At 33.1% G+C, this 23,440-nt stretch overlaps 3 protein-coding genes and 1 long non-coding RNA gene across 4 annotated transcripts in view; 1 reads left to right on the forward strand and 3 right to left on the reverse strand.

The window, feature by feature from the left end:
* Nucleotides 1–23,440, reverse strand: part of LOC124448486 — a 113,217-nt gene that overhangs the window by 33,690 nt on the left and 56,087 nt on the right. The window lies entirely within an intron of this gene.
* LOC124448488 (serine/threonine-protein kinase/endoribonuclease IRE2-like) lies at nucleotides 62–10,176 on the reverse strand. Its single transcript, XM_046999505.1, has 4 exons — nucleotides 9,871–10,176; nucleotides 5,527–5,598; nucleotides 1,540–2,249; nucleotides 62–1,284 (listed from the first exon to the last, which is right to left on the reverse strand). Exons 3-4 carry the CDS (start codon nucleotides 2,194–2,196, stop codon nucleotides 979–981), a joined length of 963 nt encoding a protein of 320 aa, XP_046855461.1. The 5' UTR covers nucleotides 2,197–2,249; nucleotides 5,527–5,598; nucleotides 9,871–10,176; the 3' UTR covers nucleotides 62–978.
* LOC124448514 lies at nucleotides 13,799–17,989 on the forward strand. Its single transcript, XR_006949088.1, has 8 exons — nucleotides 13,799–13,979; nucleotides 14,534–14,770; nucleotides 15,130–15,241; nucleotides 15,895–15,944; nucleotides 16,410–16,586; nucleotides 17,301–17,453; nucleotides 17,657–17,771; nucleotides 17,850–17,989. It is a non-coding gene; the product is annotated as an uncharacterized LOC124448514 (long non-coding RNA).
* LOC124448977 (serine/threonine-protein kinase/endoribonuclease IRE1-like) overlaps nucleotides 20,246–23,440 on the reverse strand; it is a 34,664-nt gene continuing 31,469 nt past the window's right edge. Inside the window, exons 4-6 of the mRNA XM_046999921.1 lie at nucleotides 21,552–22,261; nucleotides 20,787–21,472; nucleotides 20,246–20,678 (exon numbers count right to left, since the gene is read on the reverse strand). Coding sequence (XP_046855877.1) covers nucleotides 20,822–21,472; nucleotides 21,552–22,261 — 1,361 coding nt within the window. The 3' untranslated portion in view covers nucleotides 20,246–20,678; nucleotides 20,787–20,821. The remainder of the gene's footprint in view (nucleotides 20,679–20,786; nucleotides 21,473–21,551; nucleotides 22,262–23,440) is intronic.

Raw genomic sequence — 23,440 nt, forward strand, 5'->3', positions numbered from 1 at the left:
CACTGCCTTTTAATACTTTAATAAACGGGATCTTGGTAATATTAAAACTCCAGAAATACCATTTACTATCGTATAAGAGTTTTATTATGTATTTTATAAAGTTGACTTTAAATGTCATGCGTCTTCAACAAAAGCAATTGAGAATAAAATTTAAATAATCAGATATTATATTATTCAATAATGTAAGCTGGATGCAGAAATGTGATTATACATCATCCAAATACGTCGTGAAAAGTGTTTTGCTACTTTACATCTATAAAATAAAACATTTAACTACCGTATCGTTGATTTCTTACTTGTTTTCCTGTCAGTAAACTTTTCATTGTGGTTCGCTTTCATTAAAAACTGAAAAAGTTCTTAAGTTCTGGGTTGTTTTTCAATTCGTCATTACATCAGACAGCCGCACGTACCCGAACTGGGATTTCAAAAAGAACTCCTTAGGATCATCGACTTTATAAAATGGATGGTTTTAGTGCCGGTCGCAATCAATCGATCTGTCAATAAAAGCCAACAATCAAAATAATCATATACGTAAAAAATTTATTTGTCTTTTCCAATCTGAGTAAATTTCATTTTACACGGTATCTTTCCTGTTCACTTGCCTTTTCACAAACTGTTTTTACTGTATAAAAACTGTTTATTTTTGATGTGGTTTCTTTTCACTGAAATTGAAAAAGTTCTTGAGATCTGGATTGTTTTTCACTTCTACATTGCACCTCACAGAAGCATGCACTCGAATAGGGAGATTAGGGAATTTTTTGAGAATATACGCCTTGTGATCGCCAATCTTATAAAATGGTTCTGGTTGAGGCTTTGGCCGTGGTCGATCGTTCCAATGTTGGTTAATATTTCGAATAAGTCTTAAACATTCTGTCCATGAAGAGTCATATGTAAAAATCTTTCCAGTCACCACGTCTGTTCTAAAATAATCATAAACATCACTGTCTATTTTACTTTTCCAATCTGAGGATTCACTATTCAATTGTTGAACGACACTACACAGGGATCATTTGTCTTAATCTGCTGAAGATTTCCAACTTTACATAATAAGTCAAATTTCTCGTCATCCGACATAAGAAATGGGTGTTTTAACGCCACGGTAGCCGATGGTCTGTTTTCAGGTTTTAGATTTAACATCCACGACAGAAGGTCCTTTAGTGTTTCATCCTCGATTTCATCCAAACCAACAGGGTTTCCTTTTAACATATTGTCCAATCTAAGCCGTTTCGTTCCAAAAGGGTGTTTTCCTTTTGTTGCAATATAATAAGTTACCATTCCTGCATTCTAAAATGATTAAAAATGTAATGTCACAACTTGAATGTAGATATGCATAAACTTAAAATGGTTATAATCTTATACTGTTATAATAATGTAGTAGATTGTAAAACCCTCTCCCCCTCAGGGACCTTAGGTTTCTAGAACACCGCAGACAGCGGGCTCAAAAAAAGAAAAACACGTGTACTTTTTATATTTTAAGGGTTAAACAGACCACTCTTAAATAGTTCACAAATGAAGAACCGTATTGCAACATACACTTACATATATATCAGACTCTTTCTTGTACCGTCCTTTATCAACAAAATCTTCCTTTTCACAATATGATTCAGGAGCAATCCAATACTCCGTTCCTGTGTTAGGACTGCTTTCATATGTCGTACAATCTTTATTCAATATTTGACTAATGCCAAAGTCAGCTATCAGAAAGTTGTCTTGTGAGTCTCGGAGAACATTGGTAGGCTTTAAGTCCCGATGAATAATAGGATTTTCGCCACTATGAAGATCAGCTAATCCTTGCAAAATTTGTCTGAGAATTTCGGGAAGAGCGTTTTGAAGATCTTCCAAAGTAGAAGATTTCACATAACTCTCCAACGATTCTTCACATAAGTCTAATATTAAATAGACATACTCCGTTCCAGTATCTTCTTCTAAGAAGGAATAATTCACAACATATTTTGATCTCTTTGCGTTGAATTGATTTAAAATTTCTTTTTCTTTCTGTGCAAGCTTCATGCAGTTGTCTCGACGTATTCGTTTCACTGCTTTGCCGTAACCATCTTTTCTCAGTCCAAGAAAAACACGGGTCTCGTTACTTCCTTTTCCGATGCAAAAATCGTCCGAAAAAATCACACGTACATCACTCACTTGTTCAACCTGGACACTGTCATCGCGTGTACGTTTAAGCAGATTTGAAAACATTTTTTTATGCTTCTTTGATTTATCATTGTATTTCCACTCTTGCAACTTTGATTCTTAAATAATTCGAAAAAAGAATTAAATTCATGCATGGGTAAAAGAAACGCATATTAATACCGCATTTTTTAAAATCGTTATCAATAACTACTTATGATAGTCATAGCATAAATTTCTTAATTGTGCAATCAAATCTGGTAACATTGAGGTTAGCTTATACCAAAAAATTAATTACAAAAAGTTCTTTTAGCAAATATTTTATTGATTTTCGTCGAAGAATAACCTTATATTTTTCGAACATATTAAATTAAAATTTTGATAGCATGTTTTTTACCCTCGTCGTTTAGAGGCTGAATGCATGATACGGTAGCCGAGATTGAGCAAAGCTTTAAATGACTTTGGCAAATGGAAATGATTCAATACTAATCAACGGATAAATCTTCTCGAGCATTTTCATAACATTCTCATTTAACTAATTTAATAATCGCGCAAAAATTTAAAAATGAAAGAAAACAAATTGGCCTAATTGGAAAATGTTAACGAGAACGACTTGTGGCGCTTAACAAACGTAAAATGATTTCGAGGCATTGAAAGGGGGAAAAACTTCAAGCTTCAAAATTACAACTGTTTGTGAAAGGCCACAAGTCATTCCTGTTGAAATTCTAAAATTAGGCCAAGCTGGTTGTTTCAATTTTAAATTTTTTGCTCTGTTATTAAATCAAAATGTTGTGAAATTCCTCGAGAAGACTTATCTGATGGTAAGTACAGACTTGTTTCCATTTGCCAAAATCATTTAACGCCTCGCTGAATTCCAGTTGGTGAAGTCAGGATCATTTAAACACCCTCATACCGGATGAACTTTCTTATGTTTTCTGCCAAACTTTTAATGTTGAAATGCAATCAAATCCCTAAATATTATTCTCTCAAACGTTGTTTTGATATCTGATACCTACTGTTCCTCTTATGCACCTTAGTAAAGTGACGCTTGTTATCTTTATCCCTGTAAACTAAAGCTCTACCTCGTGTTTTTTCTCATTCTCGTGTAGCATTGCTGGTATCATTTCCCCCTTGCGAAACTGAATATGGTTATTTGTAGTATTTAACTATTTTATCCAGCAAATGATGATTTATTTGTAAGAAACAATTTGTCTGTCATGTGTCAGAGTGGGGACAAGTAGCAAGGCTTCACGTGCCGTCCCTGATTTCGACGGATTGCTACAACACGCGCAACACTTCTAAACTTCCAGCCCGAGTTTGGATCGCCCCTTGGCGCGAAAAGATATGATGATGACGATGATGATTTGTCAGAGTTATCAAGGAAAATTGCGTTTTAGTGAAATTTTTACCCAAGGAGAAAAGGAATCATGCCATTTCAATAATTTTATTAACACTACGATAAAAGTAAGCCATTCAAATTCTTGCCATATTTTTTAGTTCATTTGACTTTCACAAGAATTTGGCATTCACAATATATTATTCGACCACAACTGAAGGTATGAATAGCTCCCTCCCCATTAAATGTTATAGTTTCGGCCCTCTATACAGTGGTCAGTGTTACAATATCTGAGAAAACATGATACAGCCATTGAGTTCTGTAAGCGATATTTCATCAGCAGCATTATTCTTGCTCAATCGGGTGGCTTATGTCGTACATGTCCTGGTCTGATCCATGCGCAGTTTTTAATGAAGGTTATTAAACCAGTTAACAATCATCAATTAAGACACAGTTTGAATCATCATTGAGATTTTTGAATGAACTTGCTATTCTAATATAGTCCAAATAATCATATTTATTTATTTTGAAATCAATGAATGAACTCGTTGTTTTTATTTTTTGCGATTAGTAACGTTATTTGCTTATCTATTTTGGGAAATTTTCTAATAGAAAAAACTGATACAGAAACTTTTATGCTCTATGCAACTTTCAAGATGCAATTTTTAATAAAAAGTATTAAAAATTTAATTATCAGCTAGAAAATGATCTTTGTGGACTTTTGAATGATGTTCACACTGAAGAGGTAATCTCCAGTATACTTAGCAAGGAGAGAGCTCAAAAAAAACTTGTAATTTTCTGTAAATTTAGAATTTAGAAGATCGTTTAGCAAATGAGCAATTTAATGCTACATTTATCATAATGAAAATTATAAATTACCTTCTTTTTATTGTGGAACGTTGTGTATTCACATCGTCAAATTGGCTCATTTTCCATATGATTTTGAGGTAATTTTCTTACAATGAACAGGAATTCTTATTCATTGAAGTTTATTGAGCAAGTCGTTTTGATGGTGGCCGTTCTTTGCATAATTTTCAATGTCATTATTTAGGTAGTGTATGCATGGTGGTGCAAACGTGAGTATGACAGTTTATCCAAAAGATAGTTTGTTGAGAAGTTTTTATGATTACAAGAGCAGAATAAAAATAAACGTTACTTTGAAAAAATAGATTGCATGATGTCATTATCACCTCATGTCTCATCTTAATTTCAACTGACTGATAACGTGCTTCGAGTAAAATTTTTAAGGTGACAAAATGGTTAAAACAGATTAAACCAGCTGCAAATGTTACCATTCAGTGTTACTTAGGCATGTGATGAAAAAAACTCATATATCTCAAAACATTTGTTAATGTAAAGGTTGATTGAAGCCTTTATTTGAAGTAAATCTTTATTAGAACTTGGATATGGTGATGTTTTTTTAATTGTTTCAATACTTTTGATGCAGTAAGCCAGAAGCAAAAAAAATTAATTTTTATCTGGAAAAAAGTTATACTCCGACTAATCTCCTGTCATCTAACAAAGAAAATAGTAATTAACGTAATCAAACACAAGCAATTTTAAAACAGATGGTCTAACCTGAACACTTCTAAAATGCAGGGTCTGATCTGCATGGTGTACATTATGTCGAGATTTGTTTTAAAAGGTTTTAGTCAATTTATTATAATCCTTTTTCTTCAATGCAACTTATGAAGTGTAGTCAATTTGAGCACTTTATAAAAAGATTTACGTCACTTTGCTGCTACGCAATATTTATTGAGATAAACAAAGACTTGTCAAGTTGTGCTGAGCACTGCCGTTTTTTACAAAGTACATTTAAATTATTAGTCGTTCGCAAAAGGAAAATTTAAGTCATTGATACAGTATTGAACATACGTAATAAACGAACGTTTGGAGTCCGAAAGTGCAACACTGTATACGTACATCATGCATATTATTAAATAATGTAAACTTCATAAAAACACATAAATACCAAGCAAATGGCTTGAATTGTGATACAATACAAAACAAATATGCTTAGGTTTTGCAATATATATAAAATAAAATAGAATTGAGGGGTATACCTTGTTTTGTAATTTCAACAACAGGAGAATTTCCGACATCTTTAGCATTACCATCATCACCACTTGTGAGTCCTGTGAACAATATTTTAAAAGCGTTATCCACACAAGATGTGCATTTCGATTTTGACAACAAGTAAAAAAATTTAATTAACAGCTAGCGCTCGAAAAGAAATAAAACAAATAAATTGGAAAGTTTTGGATAGTAGCTTTTAAAACTAACTTTGGATAGTAACTTTCAATTTAAAACTATATATTTCATTTCGTTTTGCCCATTAGCTCCAAAATGTCAAATACATATAGGTAGATAAACAAACTTCATGAATTACGACTGCCAAAGAGTATTTTGGTAAAATACAAGACAATGGACACTCTGTATATAGTAAACATTATTTATCTAGATTACATAATGTTTACTAAATACGAAATGTCTATTGTCTTGTGTTTTACTAAAACTTCATGAAGCAAACAGCAAATGTTTTGTAAAACGAAAATTAAACAAAACAAAAAACCATGGTATGAATGTAAGTCAAAAAAGAACACTCGAAAAGTGGGTTTTATTATCTAGGCGACACAATTTCAAACTATATATTTTCTGCTGGCAAAAACTAGAGGAGTGACAGTCAGTCCTTGCAAAACAGCAAGAATAGAAAAAGAAAAGAAAGCTTCGTTTCAGGTCAAATAATACCATATAGCTAATTGACTTTTTACTAACCTCGCCTGCTCGGTCTTTATTAAGAAATCTTGGACCTCTGTTTTTATCACAAACCTCTCCCTAAGGGTATCGGTCAGTACAAATAAATTCAGTCCGATATCTCTCCATAAAGACCTCACATTCGGCTACTAAGGGCGTTGTAATGAGCTCAGACATTGATAAGTGTTAACGAACTGTTGTCGCCAATCTCTATCGAGTATCTTAGTAATTTTAAGAAAAAGTCGCTAAAGTCCGCGTTGCTGTTGACTGTCTGTTTTGAGGACAAGGAAACTATTACAATTTTATGCAAATTTATGCAACCTGTCAAAGAACGAAAATTGTAAGCAGACACAGACATTAACACATTTTTTAGCGTTGTTGTTTAATTACTGATGAATTTAAAAGAAAGTCTGGAATTATTTTAATCGTACATTACGTACATTATTGTCATACACAGTATATATATATATATATATATAGGAAGTTTTGTTTATTTGAATCTCCGTAAGTACAGTGCTCGATGCTTAAGAGCAGAGCGTAAATATTGATGAGAAGAAGAAAATACACAAAAACTACAATTTCATCCCGACAAGCCTGTTTCGTGATTTCTCACTCTTCAGGGGATAATATTAAATGAATACAAAGCATGTGCTAGATTATATATACAAGAGGAAGTTAGGTTAAAAATTGAGATAGAATTACATAATATATTGAGTGTACGATTACAAACTCCACCGAACTCAGCAAACACATATGGACACTAAAAGACAACAACATCGCTCACAATATCTCATGGAACATCATTACTCACAGCAAACCGTACAACAGCGCCAACAAAAGATGCAACCTATGCCTGAAAGAAAAATTCTTCATCACCTACCAACCACAACTATCATCACTCAACAAACGTAACGAACTTATCTCCTCTTGTCGCCATAGACACAAAGCACTTTTATGTAATTTGTAATCGTACACTCAATATATTATGTAATTCATCTCATTTTAACCTAACTTCCTCTTGTATATATAATCTAGCACATGCTTTGTATTCATTTAATATTATCCCCTGAAGAGGAGAAATCACGAAACAGGCTTGTCGGGATGAAATTGTAGTTTTTGTGTATTTTTTCTTTTCTCATCAATATATATATATATATATTATTATGGATAATATTCCTGGATAAAAGAGCGCTCAATATTCTATATATTATAAGAAGAGTAAGATAATGAACTAAATAAAGGATTAATTAGTCGTCACATCAGAAGTTTTCTCGCCGTGGGGCGATCTTGCTGAAGACTTATTTGCGTGAAACTCTGAGTAGCGACAGCAAACAATTGTCCATTTTATTTTAGTTCATTTTATATATATATATATATATTCAAAAGTTTCCTAAAGAATTTGCAAGCACCCGAAAGCGTAGAAAATCAACGAATTTTGTTCCTAAACAGAGCAAATGAATGGTTGCTTAATTAATAGCTACTTCGAAGTTCGAATTCATTTCTCGTTGACGATTCTTTCCTTTAATGTATATGGAATCCTTGCCGAATCACTCAATTTGTTGAGAAGGCAGCTTTTCCCTACGGAGTCGAGGCAATTAAGAGAGTTTGGTCAAACACAGAAATTTTATCGCGATATGTGGCTTGTTTACTTCAATCTAGGAGCTATACTTTCATTAAACAATCAACTCGTCGTCGTAAGTTTTTGTCAGTTATGAAATGAAATTGAACTGTATTCCTGGAAAATAGATGAGCGAGAAGAAGTGATCGCTATAATATTTTTGAATTAGTAGACAAGAATTGCAAGGGATCTAAGAATTGAAAAAATCATCTGTAACACCTTTATAAAGTTAGGGAAACATCCTGCAGGAAACATAATGACTGGAAGTGCTATAGTAATGTTTGGTATCATTGTCAGTCACGCTATGTCAATGTAGTTTCAATAATTTATTAGTAACAAAATAGCAGTTAAACATTTCATACAGACCATGATTTGATAATATGTAGACACATGTTTTGTCAAGCTTTTGCTATCTTTATTGCTCAAATCATTTATTTATGCTTTATATTAAGCAACTTGATAAATTTCTACTTTCACTCCTGTAATTTAATATCTGTGACATGTATAAATAACATAATATTTTCTTGCTGTAAAAGGTAATACACTGAAAATGGCATAAGCATGCTGAAATATATCTGTTTTAAAATCATCTTGATTTATTTCCAATGTTTGTCAATTTGTCAGTCTATGATTTTTTGAATACGTAGTTTTCACAAAGCTGGGTTTGGTGAAATAAAAATTTTTCTACGATATCAAAGACTCAAAGTGTGTTTAAATTTTGATACGTATATATTATAAGACGATATTTCAATATATGCTTTAATTCTATGAGTCACTTTGAAATAGACACCAGGTATATGGAATATTATTATCTCTAAATTGGTGCAATGTTGTATTTGAATCTTACAACTAACAATGAGTTTATAGTTATATATCTTATAGTATATGTTATATATCTTGAGCAATGTTTGTTTGAATAAAATGTTTTGTTTCCATCTCACTGTTCTTTAGAGCGGGTTTTATGTATATGTTTTTAGTTTATAGGTAGATTTTTGAATTATTCTTTTTGTTGATTAATGTAAATATGAATCCCAACTGCGTTTCAATTATTGCTTTGGCTCTTTTGTTTGTCTACAACAAAAATGAATAACCCAGTCCTCACATGAAACAATTTGTATCTCAATGAACAACTTAAATCTGAGACTTTAAATTCATTATGGCTAAATTTTTTTGTATTATATTATGAAATTTGTATGTATTCTTAGCCAACTGAAACATATTAAAAGCCATCAATAAGCTACGGATCTCAAATAGTTCGAGTTAGACACCAAAAACATGAATTAAATTTGACTTTAATATTCTTGCCTTTGCCATTAATGTACCTATTGATTTAACGGATGCAAGACTTTATCCCAGAATATTTTTCCTAAAGAGCTGATTCTCCAGTTCAGTAATGTCTGTATATAGAATATGGTTAATAGTTACGATATTCTCAGCAACTCTGTGACAATTACAAGTTACAACAACACCTGTGGTCGAGACATCAATGCAGAAAGCTTCATCGTCAAAAGTTACACATTTTCAAGCTTATTTAAACAATCGAAGTGTCCAACATTTAATACAAGAACGGAAGAATACATTTGATTACTATTTATATTCATTATGGCTGTCAGCGTCAACAAACTTCGTTGATGAACTTTATGACAAAATTGCGTCCTCCAAAGATGTTTTAACCAATATTTGTATTGATAGTTATCTTTTTGATACTTTTGCCAAATTTTGCGGAATAAAACGCATTTTTGACTAAAAATTTAATATTATTGATGCTCCATTATGGCATTTGTTTATAGTAATATAATAAACTAGCGAGGCGGGAACATCTTATGACGTCACGATCCATTTGTTAAAATTCGCATCCGGTGGCGAAATTTAGCGTTAAAATTAAACAACTTATACCAAACCAAAAATGCTCAAACATACACCAAAATGTTTCTAAAAAAATATATTCTTCTTTATCGAAAGAAAGATAATACAAAATATCATTAACGCAAATGAACCACCAACATTATGTTGTATATAATACTTACAAACTTACCAAAATATTTTGATGACAGAGAAATATGAGCATGACTTGGAACTAGAAATATACTCTGAGTTTTCTCAGACTCATATTTTTCAGTTTCTTCAGTGACATCAGTATGGTCTTCACCTGGCACATTCAGTTTTCGAACTTCTAGAGATTCTTCAAAAACTTTTTTAGCTTTGTCGTGTTTTCCTGTTTTATCATAAAGCAAACTGAGACTGTATAAAGAAGCAGCGACATCACTATGATTTGGACCAAAAGATTGTTTTCGAATTTCTAGAGCTTTTTTGTAAAATTCTATAGCTTTGTCGTAGTTTCCAGTTTTTTCAAACACCATACCAAGATTGTTTAAAGACATAGCAACAGCGACATGATTTGGACCTAACGATTGTTTTCGAATTTCTAGAGCTTTTTCGTGAACATCTATAGCTTTGTCGTAGTTTCCAGTTTTATAAAACACCACACCAAGACTGTTTAAAGTAAGAGCAACATCAACATGATTTGGACCTAACGATTGCTTTTGAATTTCTAGAGCTTTTTCGTGAACCTCTTTTGCTTTGTCGTAGTTTCCAGTTTTATAAATAACCAACCCAAGATAGTTTAAAGAAACAGCAACATCAACATGATTTGGACCTAACGATTGTTTTCGAATTTCCAGAGCTTTTTCGTAAAACTCTATAGCTTTTTCGTAATTTCCACTTTCATAACACAAATCACCAAAACTGTTCCAAGACTGAGCATCATCAACATGATTTGGACCTGACGATTGTTCTTGATTTTCCATAACTTTTTCGTGAAACTCTATAGCTTCTTCGTAATTTCCAGATTGCCTAACTTGTATTGTTTAATTCGATGAACTTAGCATCGACATTAGCGTCAACAACTTAGCATCGACGAAAGAAAATTGCAATGTCACAAAGATAAGTAAAGTTCTTTAGCTCCATTTAAAATGTGGACTTGCTAAATTGAACAAGGGATACTATAGTTTATGACAAAGATAAACACACTTGTTGATCAATATTTCTACTTCTAAAACGACTCAAATATCTAAACTATTCAATGATGACATGTATGTGTCCATTCGCGATTTTAAAGAAAATGTACTTCGTGGTGAGTCATAAATAATTAAATATGCTTTAAAAAAAGCCTTACCTTGTTTAAGATGACAGTGATTTGTTTTTGGAAAGCATAGTGTTCTTGTTTGGAATTGTAACTTCGTTTGATTTATCTACAATTACAGAATTACAAGCTTCCATAGATCACATTTATACGTCGTAATCAACATGAAAATTCTTTGTTTTTTGTCTCACAAAACTTTTACTGGTTAACGGCGTGTAGCCTTGAACAGTTGAACTTTTAGAAAGATTTAAAAATCTGACAAGTTAAGAATCATATATTCTTCTTTCGAGTCGATACGTGGAAAAATATTTTGCGCCACGAAATTTAAAACATCTTAAGAATAGATTGTTATGTAAAGCAAAGATATAGTTTTATGATTTTTATGGTCTATGTCATGGGTCTCCAAACTTTACAGCCAGAGGGCCACATGAACTTTCATCCAGTATGTTGAGGGCCGAAGAATATAAAAAATTTCCACGTTATCCTTTTAAATTTCGCAATGTGCTTGAAACGGAAGTGGGAAGTTGGGAGAAAATTGACGTAAGACACTCTTGCTAGTTGGCTTGCGACATAACGTGAACTTTCTGCACAAAGTTTATTTTGTTTAATAATTTTTTTTTTAAGTGCCTCTGCGGGCCGGATTGAGAGGCGCAACGGGCCGCATCTGGCCCGCGGGCCGTAGTTTGGAGACCCCTAGTCTATGTTCATAAAATTGAATATAATTTGGATCAAAATGGTCAATAGAAATGAGAAGTACAAATTTTACTAAATTTTACGGTTTTCAAGATAATTGGGAGTAAGTGGTGAAAACTTCAGCTCCATACTCAAAAATTGGTCTTATACAGATGAGGTGGTATAAAAATTCACAATATCAGATTGTAAAACTTTTGCTTGCTTAAGTTGAAGTAGAAAAAATATGTGTTTGTTTGCTCTAATGTTGGGAAAGTAAATCTCACAGTTGGATAAGGTGACATTTCATTATATTCTGATAAATGAAGGGAAGGTGATAGAGAAATCTTGTTGTAGTCTTGTAGAAATTATAAAGATTTGTTAGCATCAAGTTTAATGTTTGGTTGTATCGTTTTAAGTATATTTAACTACAAGCTGTTTCTGGATATCTGAATTGATTCGTAAGGTAGCAAAAGTTAAGTTTATCAAAATCACAAGTCAAAACAATTCCATACCAGAATACAAAAACGTTCATTGCTGTAATCGAATTGAATAATTAGTTTATAATTAGTTAATCGGTCTAATTTTTAACAGAAGAGCCTCAAACGTAGCAGAATTATATTAGAATTTCTGCTGTACACCACTATGTGTTCCAAAAGCTCTGTTTTTACAAATCAGAAATCAAAGACTTTCAGTTTTTTTTCTTTAATGGTATGAATTTTCATGTATCACCTTAGCGTCAACAGCTTGACGAAAGATAATTGCAACATTACAAAACAACTAAATATTTAAAAAAACAACTAAATATTTAAAATATTCAATGATGGCATGCATGAGTCCATTTTCAATTTCAAACTAAATTTTCTTCCTCATTCATAAACGTTTTTCCTTATAAGTTTGATTTAAATTTGGATCGAATTCATCAATAGAAATGAGAAGTGTAAATTATACTAAATAAATAAATGAGAAGAATAAATTGTTAAAAGGAAATGACATCACATATTGCTCTCAACTAGATTATTAATCACGTGACCAATGTACTTATTTATTGTTCGCCTTATATAAGAGCACATGTTATGTTAAAATATATTCTCAATCATTATGGGTTAAACTGTTTTATGATTCTGTCTATGTTCGGTAAAACCTCTAAATCTAACATAAATTATACTCATTATACCATTTTTGAGGTACTTTGGGAGCAATTGGTAAAAAACTACAGCTCGATATGTCAGTTTTTATTTTTATATTTGTGGTACTCTTGCCTGTTGTTGAATAACACAATATGTCATTGCACAATTATATGTCATAAACGTCTAAATTGTGCTTGTTGAAATCTTTAGTATAAATGGTTTATTGATAAACATTTGAAAAAAGCTACATTTCCAAAATAATAACATTGCTAAAAGACAAAAACCACTTTTTACAAACATAAATTAAATTACAATTAAACACATCATGATAAACACGCCATATTTTAGATGAATGGCAGTAATTTTCTTGATAAGCAGTTAATATATTTGCATTTGTAATTTGGTTTGATTGGTGTACAATTGCAGGATTGCAAAGTGCTACGGTTATCTATGATGTATATTTTATAGTACTTGGGTGTGACCAATATTTATCAAAAGTTTTTCAATTAAATATGACAAGCAATTTTTATTCAAGATCTCATTTACAGATCGTTAACAGACATGATCGTTCTTTATCTTTAGTCTTACAAACCTTTTACTAGTTGATGGCTCCAAACTTTGAACAATCGATCTTTTAAATCACTTAACGTTGTGAAAAGTTAAGCGTCAAATCGTCGCGTCCTTTCAGTTGATACGTGCAAATTACTTACTACTGTGAGGGTACCACAGGATTCATCCTGACACTCATCCTGACATTCAAAATTAGCAAGAAGTTTGAAGTTGACACCAGGCTCACCTTAAACAAGATTAAATGACATTAGTTTCAGAACCAAAATAAAAAACCCGTATTTTTTGCTACAAAAAAACAAAAAATACACACGTGTTTGGTGCCGTTGTAAAGACCAAATTGTTGAAACAACGATTATACTATTTTTATTTTGGTCCAAAGTCTTGAAGCAAATCTACAACCTTTTAAAGACTACTTCCGCTTTTGTCTCTTTACGTTAATTATTATGCGCGATGTTTACAATGCATAAATGTTGACATCTAAAAAGGCCTACTTTTCAAGAAGTAAACACGCTGGAAAATACTTGTGTTTGATAACATCCGAAAGTACGTTTTCTAAGGATTTCAAATATATCTTTACTTTTGTGGCCCAACTTCGTGAAGCGAATCTACAGCCATGAAAACTCGACTGGGAAGGTACCACAGGATTCAACATAGTACGCTTTTTATACGGTAAACACGCTACAATTTACTTGTGTTTGATATCATCTGAAAGAGCCTGTTCCAATCAGAATTACATCTCATTTAAATAACGCACAAATTAATTAAACGAAAAAAGCAAATTTTTCATAAGCTTTAGAATTGCTCCACGAATTTGGGCCAGGATAATAAAAACATATTTGTAATCCTAAAAACAAGATCATTAAGACCATACCAAACACAAGTATATTGCAGCGTGTTAACTAGTTCAAAATTAGGTATATATACATGTCAGTTAAATACCGCGATATTAATTAATGCAAAAGTGCTATAAATTTGTCAAGTAATCTGTACATTCGCTCCACGAATTTGGGCCAGGATAATAAAAATATATTTGTAATCCTTAGAACAAGATCTTTAAGCTGATACCAAACACGAGTATATCGCAGCGTCTTAACTAGTTCAAAATTCGGCGTCTTTAGACGTTAGTGAAATAATGTTGCATGACAAAATGCATATTAATTAACCAAAAATGCTCTACCTTTCTCAAGCTTTAGATTCGCTCCTGGAATTTGGGCCAGGATAATAGACATATAGAACTCAATGGTGGTAACTTCACAGTAGTGTTACCAGGACAACTCTGCGTAAAATGTGTAGAAGATGGGATACCAGCAAAAAAAGCAGAAATTAGATGTCGTGATTGCGGTCACGGACAGTTCTACTGTTTTGAGTGTGCGGAATCCCTTCATCGAACGAGGAATGTTTTCCATTTGGTTGAAGTATGGAAGGTAAGTATAATTCTTTCTGGCGGCACAGATAAATCGCTATAAAATTTGCTTGCCAGCAAAACATAAACAAGTTGAGTCGTCTATTAAAAGGCAATTCTAGGTGATTATTTCCAAAAGTCAATTCTTCAGATGAAATATTTTTGCTTTTTACATTTGGAATTTGGCTTGTTAAGCTCTAGTACCGGTATTCATCAAATGCTGGCAATATTTTACAACCATGTCTTAACTCTAAAGTAACTTAATCTGTAGTATTTTGTTAAAACTATCAATCATTTTCAAGAACGATATGCTGCTATATGCTGTGCATGGTGCCTTATGTAATGTATACATGTTCTGATGCTTAAATAACTACTCTTTAGACTGATTGTGAAATGTTTGTTCCATTACTTTATGGTGGTATATTACGTGACAGTCAGCATGGTAACTGTTCTTCAACAGAATCACATACTATAATATGTGTGGATGGAAAAGGTACAGTATGGCAACAATGACAGTATTTTGACTTTGACTACATGTAAATGTGTATATGTTAGTCACACTGTTAAGTATTAGCTTCATTTAAGCCAATAATTTCTATGTTAATTATTTGCATATCAAATAATCCAATTTTTAATCTCATACAAATTTTAAGTCGGCAGCATATAAAAATTGTCTAATTCTGTCAGTGTATTAAGGATGCTGAAAAACTAACTAAACTCCAGCTGTGGCCAAGCTCATATTCTAAACCCAAAATTGCATTTCATTTTGACTTCATGGATTTTGCTGAAAAATTCTTGCTCGAGAGCCATGTATCCTTGCACAAATTTTGCAGCACTGTTGAAGTTGAATATCCTGAAATGCTACCTAGACTGCTATGTATTTCTCATAAACCTGAATTGTGTACCCATGTGATAGTCTACCCATCAAATAGTGGAAATAGATGGGTTGTACTTTGCAAAAAATTTTATTGAATCACTGTTATTTACAAACAACATAAATAATGTGTATTTGCCTCAAATAAGGTAAGAGCACATTCAAATTGTACATGAAGTTTCCTTTGCTGTTATGACATTGTGTATTCAACCTTATTTTATTTTTGAAACAAATGCACAAGTTAACTAGGTGTTCATTTTGTTCTTGTTAAGGTCAAAAACATATATAATGTGTTAATCAATGGATCATTCGATAAATACAGGTATGTTATATATGTAATAAAACAAAAGTCTATTTACAGTTATTGTAGACCTAATAGTTAGATTATATGTGTAGAGTAGTACTGTCTAACCTGTTTTAAGTACACACCAATGGACAACAGACTAGTGTCAGCTTAATGAAAACGTCACCTTGATTGAGGTTTCATCATTATACTTTCATTATTATTAGCTATATGAGATTAAATTTTGGATTTTACACAGTATCTGCTTAGTACAGGGTCATTAAAGTTCAAACAGAAAGACCTGATTGATTATAGAGATTGCCCTCTTTGCACGCAAGTCAGTATTTGATTTTTTTTTCTACTATTTGCTTTGTGAACTATTTTAAAATATATATTTGTTGTCACATATATTATCAGAACATTTAAAGTTGTTGTGAAATATGAAGTGTTACATGTTTACCATAAAATTCATTTCATTTCACTAAAGAGCTCTGTTTGCTTTAGACTGGTGAGTTAGGTGTGACCATTTATTCCATAGATGCTTGCTTTGGTCTAACTCGTAAAAAGTTGGCAGGGAATAGTTTTGCCGTCCCAAACCATGGCTGCCTTAAGTTTGCTAATCAGGATGAAGTAGATGATTTTGTTGATCATTATAGCAAGTCTAATAACAAAGTAGGAGAGGTAATTATTGCATCATGAAGGACTTTGTAGCCTATTCAAAAGTATTCTGTGTAGGGGTGAATAGTTTGAAAACAAACTTTATATGTAGTCCATGGAAAAGCAATGGCGAAGCCAGCACTTTTTTACTTTTGCATTGCAAATATTTTTGTATTCATTCACTGGAAAAACAATGAATGGATTCGATTTTCTAAAGAAATTATTAACAATTTTGCTGACAAATTTGCATTGTAAGAGTAAAAGATTGGGCAGGCTTCGCCCCTGAGAAAAGTGGGTCTATGCTTCATGAAGGTTCATGGGCCCAGACGTTATAATCTTTTGAATTTTTTATTCAAAAGCATTTTAATAACTTCACATTTTTCATGGCACAAACGTTATTCGTAAAGTGGTACAGATCATAGAGAAATGTAAAGTAAATGGCACTCAAAAAATGAGTAAATCGAAATTGCGGTCAAACATTTTCTTCTGACAGTCTTAGATTATGGACATATTTAATCGTATGAAAGAATGCAGAATGCAAGAAATTTTTGCGAGTTATTTCGATTAACTCTGAAACAGCGAATTATTTTATCCACTCGCAAACGCTCAAGAGTGACTTGCAATTGACTCGCGAGTCACTCGCCTATTCGCCATTCGATACTCGCGAGTCAAGTCATGTTACTCGAGGTCGGTACTGTATGTATTCGCTAATCTATAATGTGCTCCAACTTCTTTTAGAGTTGTCAGATATTTAAGGCAGGAAAAGTTACAGAAGAACTTCACTCCAAAGGAGAAAATCAACTGTTTGATGAAAAAGAAGTGTTTGGTAGCTACTTGTTGCAGTCGGCATTCACACCCTGGACGGTTTTTCAGCACTAAATATGGGTAAAGGTTAGTATCTTAGCCTTGGTTTGCACGTAATTATCAATATTTTTGATCTTTGATGAGGTAGTATGGGGGAACAAATCGTCGTGTTATAATTTCTTTTCCTGTGTCAATTTTGAAATAAAGGGACAGAGGACAAAACGATTTTGTTCTAACGAGATCTATTGTTACCCTTTAATAATATTTAGTCTCTTACTATTAATATTCAGAATTTCGTATTCGCTGTTCCTAATCCAAAAAATTTTAAAAGATGCTGACCAAAGTCCTGGTGTTGATTTAAAAATAATGTATGATATTGGATGTGTATTATCATCATATTTAAAGGTATTTTATCATTGGCATGTATGATGTGGGACAAGTTCATTCACCAACTAAACTTTGAATAAATTGGTACCGTTTTAGGCAAACAAGAGGCATGACATATTGTCAAAAGTGTCAATTTTCATGCCGATATTTCATTGTTATGGACACAAGGCTTCATGCCAGGTAATGAATAAAGCTTTGTACCTGGTAATGACAGGGATGGATTAAGAGGCGGGATAGCGGAGGAATTTTCTTTCTTCCAACCTTGATTAGTGGAGTTAGATGATAAGTGGCAGTTTCTCTAAGAAATTTAGGCATACCAAACCATTTATAAGCCCCAATTACGATCGCTTGATCGTAATTGGGGCTTATAAAGCACAATTTCAAAAATCTCCTATTATTGTATATAAGTAACAAAATTTAACGAAAAATGTCTGGCAAGTTACGGCAACAAGCAGTAGTATAGAGACTACCGGTTCTATCGCACCTCACACCTTGAGACCTAGTACACGTAAATTTTAGCGCCCCAGCCCTAGTTCGCGTACGATAAGTATTTTGCGTACGATAAAAGCACATAGTGTAATTATGCTAGCATCGCACCGGATGGCAAAAGCCAAACCAGGGAGCCAAAGACGGCCGGCCCACCCCCCGCGCCCATGGGGCCGGCCGTCGGTCATTTGAAGAAAGACAATTCAAAGCGTATATCCAAACGTTCGACTGCCATGAGGCAGGACAAGAACAAGTGCGCGTGGGTGAACGTCCACACTAGAGAACCCTGTGGAAAGTCATGTATGGGGAAGTATTGCGGAGTGCATCTGCAACAAATCCGGCGTAGCTCGCCGGTGCCGTCCCATGTCGGGGTTATGGTATCAGCACGCAGGCAGAGGAGCAACGATGCGCAGAAAATGGTCAACAAGCCGGAAAAGCTCGCCTTCGTAGAAAAGAGGCCCGAGCACGAAGGCAGTTTAGCTTGGTCCTCGCCGAGGTGGCCGTCGTGAAAAAGCATATCAGTCATGCCCAGTACAAAGTGGCGCTCTTCGAAACAAAGCGCTTCAGCTTCAGGTATGGATATGCAGCGCAGTCACGGGCATCAGATCTTCGGCGTGCATTAATTACACTATGTGCTTACTATGTATGTCTGAAAGACATACATAGTAAATACGTACACGAACTAAGGCTTGGGCGCTTAAATTTGCGTATACTAGGTCTCAAGGTGTGAGGTGCGCCAGAACCGGTAGTCTCTATACTACTCAAGCAGCCACTAGAATTATATCCAAACTAGAGCACCCCCTCCCTCCAGAAAAATACATCCCTGGGTAATGATGTAGCTATTGAAGATAGACAACCTTTTTTGCTCTGGTTTCTTCCTTGATAAAAAGCCCCCATAGGTAAAATATTATTTTTTAATGTCTTCAAAAAAACAGGTTAAGTTCAGTCCTAGAAGGCTCGATGGTTTTGGTCTTACAGATGGTGAGGCTATTGAAAGGCTCTGGGCTTACCTTCGTGGGTTCTCAGCAATTACTAAGGAGATGTCTGCCATTAGAAGAGTAGATCTTTTGACAGACGCGCGCTTCTTCACTTATCTCGAGGAAATTTTAGCAATGCAGATGCTTGAACATTATCATTGCTCTATGTGTAACTATGTGTTGACACAATGAATATGTTTTTATTTGTTTGTTGCGCCTTAATTGTTTTAATTTTTTGTATGTGATTTGTTTCAGGAAAATCATTAACGTCGAAATTTAAAAAATGTCTAGAACTTAAAAGTAAAGGGCAACAAAAAATGAAGGATTTATTTAGCGAACTACCTAGTAAGTAGTTCTGGTAGGTTAGAAATTTTTTATGTTTTCTGTGGCCGAAAAGTATTTAAGATTTCTTTTTGTCTAATCAAACTCTCAACTCAATTTGCATCCAAGGAAAATATTTCATTATTTAGTAAAGGCTTCTTCATCGAATTTAAAATCTGTTGTGAAAAGATAAAGATTTATTAGTATTGATTGTAATTCAAAATAGCCTACTCGTTTTTACGAACTACCCTACTAAAAACGAGATTTTTTTATTGTACGGGAAAATACAAAACCTGTAGCATATATAGTTATATACGTATTTATTTTGTTTGTTAGTGACGTACAATCCTGAAATTATTTGTCAGTGGGAGGCCAGAGAGAAGGAAATTATGTCAAGAGTCAACCCAGGTATATTATGTTATTCATGGGAAATAGTTTCATTCTTCATTCTTAACAATTCAGTCTGTAGGATATAAAGACATACTTTTTAAATACAGAACATAAAGAAACCACGGAGAACTGGAAAGTGACGTACGTTCAAAAGCTACTGCATTTTAAACAACTTAGTTCAGTCTCTTCAGATAATTAATGTTTATTAAATTCAGATTTTAAGTCCATTTAATTGTGCTTCTGGCATTAACCATTATCACTGCCTTTTAATACTTCAATAAACGGGATCTTGGTAATATTGTAACTCCAGAAATACCATTTACTATCGTATAAGAGTTTTATTATGTATTTTATAAAGTTGACTTTAAATTTCATACGTCTTCAACAAAAGCAATTGAGAATAAAATTTAAATAATCAGATATTATATCATTCAATAATGTAAGCTAGATGCAGAAATGTGATTATGCATCATCCAAATACGTCGTGAAAAGTGTTTTGCTACTTTACATCTATAAAATAAATCCTTTAACTACCGTATCGTTGATTTGTTACTTGTTTTCCTGTCAGTAAGCTTTTCATTGTGGTTCGCTTTCATTAAAAACTGAAAAAGTTCTTAAGTTCTGGGCTGTTTTTCAATTCGTCATTACATCAGACAGCCGCACGTACCCGAAATGGGATTTCAAAAAGAACTCCTTAGGATCATCGACTTTATAAAATGGATGGTTTTAGTGCTGGTCGCAATCAATCGATCTGTCAATGAAAGCCAACAATCAAAATAATCATATACGTAAAAAAATTATCTGTCTTTTCCAATCTGAGTAAATTTTATTTTACTCGGTCTCTTTCCTGTTCAATTGCCTTTTCACAAACTGTTTTTACTGTTTAAAAACTGTTTATTCTTGATGTAGTTTCTTTTCAGTGAAATTGAAAAAGTTCTTGAGATCTGGATTGTTTTTCAATTCTTCTTCATTGGACCTCACAATAGCATGCACTCGAACAGGGAGATTGGGAAACTTTTTGAGAATATACGCCTTGTGATCGCCAATCTTATAAAATGGTTCTGGTTGTGGTCTTGGCCGTGGTCGATCGTACCAATGTTGGTTAATATTTCGAATAAGTCTTAAACATTCTGTCCATGAAGAGTCATATCGAAAAATCTTTCCAGTCACCACGTCCGTTCTAAAATAATCATAAATATCACTGTCTATTTTACTTTTCCAATGTGAGGATTCACTATTCAACTGTTGAACGACAATTGACTTGGAATCATTTGTCTTAATCTGTTGAAGATTTCCAACTATACATAATAAGTCAAATTTTTCGTCATCCGACATAAGAAATGGATGTGTTAACGCCTCGTTGGCTGATGGCCTGTCTTCGGGTTCTCGGTTTAACATCCACAACAAAAGGTCTTTCAGTGCTTCATCCTTGATTTCGTCCAACCCAACAGGAAGTCCATTTAACATATTGTCTAATCTATGCCGTTTAGTTCCAAACGGGTGTTTTCCTTTTGTTGCAATATAATAAGTTACCATACCTGCATTCTAAAAAGATTAATAATGTAATGTTACAAATTGACTTTATACATGCATATCGTGCAAATGGTCATATTCCTACACTCACAAATACGTCAGACTCTTTCTTGTACCGTCCTTTATCGACTGTATCTTTATCTTCACAATATGATTCAGGAGCAATCCAATACTCAGTTCCCATGTTAGGCTTGCTTTCATAAGTCGTACAATCATTATTCAATATTCGACTAATACCAAAGTCAGCTAACAGAAAGTTGCCTTGTGTGTCTCGGAGAACATTGGTAGGCTTTAAGTCTCGATGAAGAATAGGATTTGGGCCACTATGAAGATCAGCTAATCCTTGCAAAATTTGTCTGAGAATTTCGGGAAGAGCGTTTTGAAGATCGTCCAAAGTAGAAGATTTCACATAACTCTCCAAGGATTCTTCACATAAGTCTAATATTAAATAGACATACTCCGTTCCTATATCTTCTTCTAAGAAGGAATAATTCACAACATATTTCGATTTCTTTGCGTTGAATTGATTTAAAATTTCCTTTTCCTGCAGCGCAAGCTCTTTGTATCTATCTTGATGTATTCGTTTCACTGCTTTACCATAACCATCCTTACCTAGTCCAAGAAAAACACGGGTTGCACCACTTCCTTCGCCAATGCAAAACTCTTTTGAGAAAATTACTCGTACATTGCCTACCACTTTAACCTCAACACTGGAATTGCGTCCATAGTCAATCAATTTTAAAAACAATTCTCTATGTTTCGTTAATTCATCAATGTATTTCCACTCTTGCAACACCAATTCTAAAAAAATTAGATAAAATATTACATTCAAGGGTGAAAGAAACGAAATTAATACGTCAAAATACCTTAAACTTTCCCAATCATGAAAGCATATTATTAGCTACCGCACATTTTTGAAAAAACTTAACAACAATTAGAGAAATCATAAGTTCTTTAATTGTACAATCAAATCTGGCAACATTTGAGGTTAAGCTTATACCATACAATTAATCACAAAAACTTCTTTCTGCAGTAATTTTATATATTTTTTTAAGGAAATAACCTTACGTTTTTCGAAAATATTAAGTTAAATTTTGAGAGCATATTTTTTAGAGTCTAAAAATTTTTTATAGCAGAAGATAACAAATAGCTTCATATAATTTTTCTTTCCATTCTCGACACTCATCTTTTAGATAGACTATCTTATGTTTGATGACGAATATGAACATTAAAGTTCGATCAGCAGCAAAAACTCAACAATTATTCTCTCAAACTTTGTTTGAACACCATTAAAGTGCCAATGAAACGAAAACTTTGCTAGTTAAATTATATTTACATTGACCAGGACTTTTGAAATGAATGATTTCTAAAACCTTTTATGTATGACTCTTTCATTCTAAAAATGCTCAAGTGAAGTCCTTGCTATTACCAATTTATCTAACTTGTGACATCATATTGCATGCAAAATGAGTCGCTGCCATGTTTTAAATAAACTTCATTTTCCTGACAACTTTACGTTGATAATAGTAGGCAGTATCTTATATCATTAACACATCTCAAAGAAAGAAACTCGGCAAAGTTGAAGTAAAATATTAGCAAATGTACCGAATAATTTTAGTTCTCATTATGCAATGTGACGTCACAAGTTAGATAAATCGAACATAATAAAAACTTCAATATCTTGAGAATGAAAAGAGATACGTATAAACTAGTAGAGAAATTCCGTTGTCATATTAAAATTTCTTTTCAATAAAAGTATAACACAGGCTGCAAAAATTGTCGTTTTATAGGCATTTTATGCTTTAACTCTAAATTATCTGACACGTGCTGTTTTTCTTATTCACCTTGGTAAAGTGAATCTTTATTTCTAAAAAATCAAGCCCTACCTCCTGGTTTTCTTATTCTCGTGCAACATTGCTGGTATTGTTTTACCTTTGCCAAATTGAAAATGGTTTTTGCAGTTTTCAATTATTTTATTAA

Source organism: Xenia sp. Carnegie-2017, unplaced genomic scaffold, assembly GCF_021976095.1.
Source record: "Xenia sp. Carnegie-2017 unplaced genomic scaffold, XeniaSp_v1 HiC_scaffold_23, whole genome shotgun sequence".
In the NCBI taxonomy this organism is placed as follows: Eukaryota; Metazoa; Cnidaria; class Anthozoa; order Malacalcyonacea; family Xeniidae; genus Xenia; species Xenia sp. Carnegie-2017.

Coding starts and splice junctions, on each gene's coding strand:
- LOC124448488 (XM_046999505.1), bottom strand. CDS start 2,196: ATGTTTTCAAATCTGCTTAAACGTACACGCGATGACAGTGTCCAGGTT. Junction 1,285..1,539: donor AGAAAGAGTCTGATATATAT/GTAAGTGTATGT, acceptor TAATCATTTTAG/AATGCAGGAATGGTAACTTA.